The sequence below is a fragment of the Zingiber officinale genome, chromosome 1B, assembly GCF_018446385.1.
Source record: "Zingiber officinale cultivar Zhangliang chromosome 1B, Zo_v1.1, whole genome shotgun sequence".
Taxonomy (NCBI): domain Eukaryota; kingdom Viridiplantae; phylum Streptophyta; class Magnoliopsida; order Zingiberales; family Zingiberaceae; genus Zingiber; species Zingiber officinale.
Window position 1 is genome coordinate 118,577,351 of NC_055986.1, and position 6,438 is coordinate 118,583,788.

General features: G+C 41.8%; 1 protein-coding gene across 1 annotated transcript; it reads right to left on the reverse strand.

Annotated features, from left to right (window-relative positions):
* Positions 1-2,419: 2,419 nt before the first annotated feature.
* On the reverse strand, positions 2,420-5,910 carry LOC121975402 (AP2-like ethylene-responsive transcription factor CRL5). The gene is made up of 9 exons (XM_042527032.1): positions 5,319-5,910; positions 4,727-5,213; positions 4,551-4,633; positions 4,405-4,413; positions 4,229-4,317; positions 4,083-4,156; positions 3,935-3,985; positions 3,785-3,861; positions 2,420-3,338 (listed from the first exon to the last, which is right to left on the reverse strand). The coding sequence occupies exons 1-9, from the start codon at positions 5,569-5,571 to the stop codon at positions 2,731-2,733; spliced, it is 1,731 nt and encodes a 576-aa protein (XP_042382966.1). The 5' UTR covers positions 5,572-5,910; the 3' UTR covers positions 2,420-2,730.
* Between the last annotated feature and the right edge of the window lie 528 nt (positions 5,911-6,438).

Genomic DNA, 6,438 nt, shown 5'->3' on the forward strand with positions numbered 1-6,438 from the left:
AACCACCTCTGCACCGATTCGGAGAACGTGGTGGGGAACACTTGGCACTTGACTCCGTCTGTGTATTGGTGGAGCATGACTATATTGTCGAATTTGAGCAAGTGGTCTTTGAGATTAGTTGACCCTGTATACTCTTCAATTGTCAGAGGTCTGAAGTGAGGTGCCAACTAATCGTCGAGGATTTCTTGGGAGAGCTGCCTATGATTCTCTCGGGAGAGTTATCAAGTCGGTTGCCTATTCGCTTATCTTGGACTGGCGCATTCTCGGAAGATGATCCTTGAGTCCTTTCAACTCGGGCATACTCTTCTGAGGGCATTGGGAATAATGTTCTGTGATATGGGATCAACGTGTTTGGTGCTTCCTAGAAGGCGCTAGTCGACCGGTGATTTAGCTTGTAGCCGACAGGGTCTTCCACTTGGGTTCTTTGGTCAGCTCGCTAACCTGTTGCCAATACAGCTGGGTCATTCAACGCTCGATAGTCGGCTACTATCTCTTGTTGATGTTGCACCATTTTTGTAGCTTAGGATTTATTAGCGTTTCCAGCTCTTCTTGGGTTAATGTCATTATAGTGAGTCGTCTAGTGTCTTCCATCTTCACGTCCCGGATGCAGGTGTAGTTTCCACAGACGACGCCAAATACGATACTGTACGAAAGCTGAGAAGATGGTTGGATGGGAACGTGGCTCTGTGACTGACTGAAAGAAGACTCCGCGCTATCCAACAAAACCAATAGTGTTAGTGTCGGCCCAATGAAGGGGTCCCTGACGTTAGCCCTCCAACGCTCAAATCAATAATCCCTGTACGAGGAGAAGAAGAACAGTAAAAAAAAACTATAGCAATGAACGTGTTCGAATATGAAGCATCGCATACCTTCGCTTATAGATCAAGACCCTCTTTTATAGTGCCACTGTAGCTTCTATGCATGCATCCCCAAGTATATGCACGTTTTTTAAAGCGTCCTAAAAAAAGACAAGTCGAAAAGTGTCTCTGACACATTTCCCTAACAACACGCAAATCTCTGATGTGACAGGTTAGAAGCTTCTAAAGTACGATTTGTTTGCAAGACATTCTCTGTTGTTAACAGCATAAACTTTCAAAAGAGTATGATAAGACATGTGTGTGGGTCTTGTTATTGGTCGACTGGAGCCACTCGATCGGGACGTCACCAACTCGGCCATATTGAATGGAGTTATTGGCTTGTTCTTCACTCGGTCTTACTTTTGTCGAAGAGGCATATTTCGTCCTATCAGACATAAGGTCCGATCGACCAGGGCAGTGGACCGAATACCTTAGTATTTGATTCTTAACCTCGGTTGCAAATGCGGAGGATGGTCTCTCGGACGGTTTGGTCGGTCTTTCACATCCGATTGACTCTAGAGACTTGCTCAGCCATCCACAGTCTACGATTTCATCGTCCACTCGATCTTACGACTTTGACTATTTGACTTTGACCTCCAAGTCAGTCAATTTTCGCTATTTTGATCCGCTTTTGGAGGTCTCATCTTTATCACCCTATCAATATTGATATTAAATTTGTTCAAATTGAATCGATTAATTTTGACCATGCCAAATTACTTATAATATTTGTTTTTTTTTTTTTTTTTTTTTTTTGACCTTTTCTAGAGTATTACATCATTGTCATTCATTTTAAAGTTCCTAACCTTTATTATAGTCGTCCATATATTTTGATTTCAATATCTGAAATTACCTTTATCAGGGTCCATAAGCAATTTTTAAATTTCTAAATGACTTTCTCTCCATTGTTTTTATTGATACTGAATTTTGGATGACTTAGATGACTACATTTTATATTAATTGAAGTGAATATCAACTACATTTCAATATCAATATGTTAAAATACCAAGAAAATGAGAAGGTAAGGCCATAGTATGTCCATGATGTTCCCATGAACTCGATTATGCTCTGACCTTAGCCATCGAATCTTTCTACACTAATTGATGAAGGTGCTTTTATCCAAATTACCTTGATAGTCCAAAAATAATTTATTTTAACAATAAAAAAAATCATATACATTTTTCCCTATTGAATCCAAAAAAACCTTTATTTCAAAAATGGTAAAGCTTCCGGGCTAAAAAAATTACCTTGATCATGAATTCTTTGTCATCATCGTTTAAGTCAAACCACCATCGATTGATAGGTCATGTCACTCATGTGAGGGAATAAATGATTTTTTATTAGAGATTGAGGAACACATTGATATTTGATTGTATTACATTTCTAAGTTTATTAAGATTGTTTGTCTTAAACCACCTTCATACGAGGAATGATAGAGACGAATTAGTGGGAACACGTACCAGTAGTATAATGGTGATCTTACCTCTCCATCCTAACATTTGCAGATATATCAAAAATAGTTTATATAAATCAATTTGCATGATGAGTTTAAGTTGAACCGATGATGTCTAAGTTCACCTTGCACTTAGAAGAGACTTGTCTAACAAAACAATAGAGAAGTTTTTAACATCCAAATTATCAACGCAGATAAGTACGTAGCTGCTACTCTACGAGTGCTAAAGCCTCTGCACTGCAAAATCCTTCCCCATGTAGCCCAGAAGGTGTAGATACACATTTGAGAGCCATAGGAGAAGACCAGAGGCCAGGTCCAAAAGATCACCAAACTCTATTGCAAAGTATGATCACTAAATAAAGCACCCTCCCCAATCTTCTCTAATTCTTGAATTGGTGCTATCTTCAGTTGCTCGCGGAAGCTTCAGGTGTCTGTCCAAGCAGCAAACATTGGCATGCTAGGCAGTGGCAGTCCGGGCCTTAGTTGTGGTGGAGGCATCCATGAGTTCATTGTCGCACCGATGAGCTTTTTTTGAGTCTTGGAAAATAGTACGGAGATATCAGCCTTATCAGAATTTACTTCTCCAGAGTTGCTCAAGCCCGGAACGAGCGATAGGGGATTCAATCCTTGTGTGATGTTCAGATTGTCTGAAACATTGACGCCTTGTGTTGAACTACCCATGGCTCCAACTAGGCTCTGAAGGTTGTTCACAAAGTGCTCATTTTGATATTCAGCAATGCTAGTACTGAATTTCGGGTTTTGTTCCTCGAAGAATTGTGGTTTCTGGTTGCAAGATTGATAGGGGGTTGTTTTCCAATCAGGGTTACTTGTGTTGCCATTTTGAGCTGATGGAGCAACGCCATGGGCTTCTACGTTCTTGTTTCGTCTTGCGAGTTCGCTGGCTAGAAGAGTGTCACTTGCCATGATCTTCTCCACATCATATCTTGAAATGTCAAAGTTTGTGACAGCGTTCAACCCGCGGAACTTGATTGCAGCAATGTCGTAGGCTTCAGCTGCTTCCTCTTGAGTACCTAATTATATCAAGTGTTAGAAATAAGAATGCCTAACAAAAGATGACCAAAGGCTTAATTGTTTAGGAAGAAACGTGGTAAGCATAAAAAGTAACAGCCATCATTATAGCTTGGTGAATGCTTTCTATTAATTTCTTGTCAGTCTTTTTTTAAAAAAAAAAATCAGAGATGATGAATTGGTCAAACAAAGACTTTGGGGTCACTGAAATATCAGCCTTGTGAAAAGCACAACTATTTGCCATTAAAGTCTTTGCTCTAGCGAGCATGCTTGGCCCCAAAGGCTTTTTTTTTTTTTTTTTTACTTCTTTTCCTTTCAGAATGTTGGGGGAATCAACGTGTCAAAGATTTAGCAGCAATGTCATATTTGTCGCACTCGTGTCAGAGAGCTGTATACACACTATATTTGCTTCGACATGCTAAACCACCAGCTCAAACTACAAACTTACTGAAGGTTCCCAGATAAAGATCCTTATTTCCAGAGACCCTCCCGATCCGAGCTTGCCACCTTCCATGTTGGTGATGCCTGGACATGCCATCGAGTTAAAAAATATATTCAAGGGATTCAACTAAATGGGCTACAAGCATCCAAAATAGACCTAGTGACTCCCCGGTATATCGATGCTCCACGCGAAAAACCACTGCTCTTCCTGTGAATAATGGGAAATGACATCGTAAAGAATGAAGAACCATGAAAGTTGCATTTCAAATTAACCGACTGTGAATAAAGAAAAGCAAGGTTTCAACCTTCTTAGATGAGCAACATATTCTTGCCTGCTCATGTTCTTCATTTCTTCGATTTCTGCATGGTAATCTTCCAGCTGCACCAAACCATAATTAGTACTATCACATCGATAGGAATTTTTGGAGAACTGAAATCTTCGATGGTTTACCGGGAAGTTGATATGAGTGCATGTACCCCAATACTTGAGAGCAGCCAAGTCATAGGCTCTAGCGGCTTTCTCTTCCATATCATACCCCCCTGTGGTACAAGAATTAATAGAATGCTAATGGTGTGGTGCTTTATAGACAGAGAATGATAGGAGTTGGATGGGTGAAAGAAACATACCCAGGTAAACTGCTTCCACCAAGTTCACCATTATTACAAGCATATACCCAGCCAAGAAAACAATTAATTGGATAGGAAGAAATGTTAAACTTTGAATGATTACTTTTAAAAAAATTGTTGAATGGTTGTATATTTTAAGTTCTAACCTTGCCTTCCTTTCCTTGTTTGCCCTTCCTTTTTGCAACTATTGTCCCAAAGATGAGCTTCGTATCTTCCAGTCCACCTGTGTCTGTAGCAAGTTCAACATTCATTAGTGCAAATGTTGTCGATCATCATGACAAAATTATATGCGATAAGAAAGAAATTCAAATAACGAGATGACCTTGTGACTCCCCTGTACTGGGACGTCCGCTGCCCAAATGAATCGATCGACTTGCGGTGATGAACAGGCTGCTTCTGGCCACCTTTGGAGCCTCTCTTTTTAGTAGGATCCAAGATCATGTAGTCGGAGGCGGCTGCGACAGCGGTCGAACCGGCAAGCTGTGGAGCTGTGACACAGCTCGACTGCGAAACAGGGCTCATGGACAAGCTTAAGGACTGCAAGTCCCCATTACCCATGGAAGCAACAGAGGCCATAGCTTGGCTTGAACTTCCAATGGGGGCCTGGTACATCTCATGGTTGGTCAGCGGAGCAAAGAACGCATCTTGGTATTGTGGAAAGTGGTGATGGAGGATGTCTGAGCCTGAATGAGGGAGAGGGTCCCTGCAGTCCAAGCTTAAAGCCATTGCTGCTTCCCGGCCGTGTGCAATCATGTTTGGACCACAGCCTAAGAAGTCTTCCAGTTTGGGAGATGGAGATGCCACCATTACTTCATTCACGTGAATGCAACAAGCCATAAAAAAGTAAGATCCTTGGCATTTTAGATTCTTATGGAAGCTGGATAAAGAAAGAGGAAATAAGTTTTGTGCCGTACCTTCTTGTTGCGATCTGGTGAGGGCTTCCATGAGGCAAAGGGAACCATTGGTCTTGAGCGGAATGGATGATAGCTGAGAATAGTGGTACCCTCCTCCGCCCTCGCCATACATGAAACCAGAGCTGGTTAATGGAGGAGAGACGAAGAAGGTACCAGCAGAGGAGTGAGCAACCTCCATGTTCATTTGAGGAGAGAGAGAGAATCCCAACCAGGCATTGTCGGCGTCGGTGTTTGCGTTGTTCATGGACTTCATCTTCCTCTGAGGATACGATCCAAAGGAGGGATTGTTAACAAGGCCCAAGGTGAGGCAGCTCAATCATTGGGCAGTACACAGTGTAATCATTCTGCCTTCTTCGTGCAATGAATCCACGCATCCAGCCACCAACCCACCCACCATTGGAGCTTGGGTTTGAGTGTTCAAACTCTGAGCTCTAAGTAAGCTCCATGGCCAAGATGTAAGCATAGAGAACGAAGGTAAGGAGCCTTTAAAATAAGCAAAAAGAATGAGCACCAATGGGCAAATGGTGGATAGATTACAGTGGCAGTGCTGCTCTCCATGGGGATCTGTGTTCTGAGAAGGACCATGGTTTTAAGCTTTTATTTCTCTCCTAAAATGCTTATCAAGCCCTTCAAAAACCCTGTGCTTTAGGGGTATGTAGTCCCAAGGAGAATTGCGCCCACATTTAGGGCCTGACATGTCTATTACCCACAAGGAAAGCTTTGGAAAACCCAGAGAATTAAATTGGGCTCGTGCATTTCCTGCTCTTCCTCCTGTGCTTGTTTTTGAAAGAGAAAGCGTTCTTCATGGACATGAAATAGATTGACAGCAAGGACAGCTGTGCAACTCGACACTTCGCCACAATCGTAGCTTTGCACTGGCTACAAACCTACTCTGCAACTCAGGGATCGATCTAATTTGACGTGCCCATTTTACTTCGATTTCAAAATGATCCATGCATGCATTAAACATTTCTTCTTCTTCTTTTGAAACACCTCAGCAAATCACCAAAAGATTTGCTCAGACAAAGAGGTGATTGGGGAAAGAGAATGGGAGTGTAGACTGAAGATATTTGATGCATGATCACATGTTTTTTGCAGCTAAAATTGCATATAAACTTCT

Bases quoted from the DNA above. Each gene is read 5' to 3' on its own strand.
- LOC121975402 (XM_042527032.1), bottom strand. From the start codon at position 5,571: ATGAAGTCCATGAACAACGCAAACACCGACGCCGACAATGCCTGGTTG. The intron at 4,157-4,228 runs GTAAACCATCGA...GGTTTGGTGCAG, and splicing joins GCACTCATATCAACTTCCCG to CTGGAAGATTACCATGCAGA. The intron at 3,862-3,934 runs GTCTATTTTGGA...TGGCATGTCCAG, and splicing joins ATATACCGGGGAGTCACTAG to GCATCACCAACATGGAAGGT.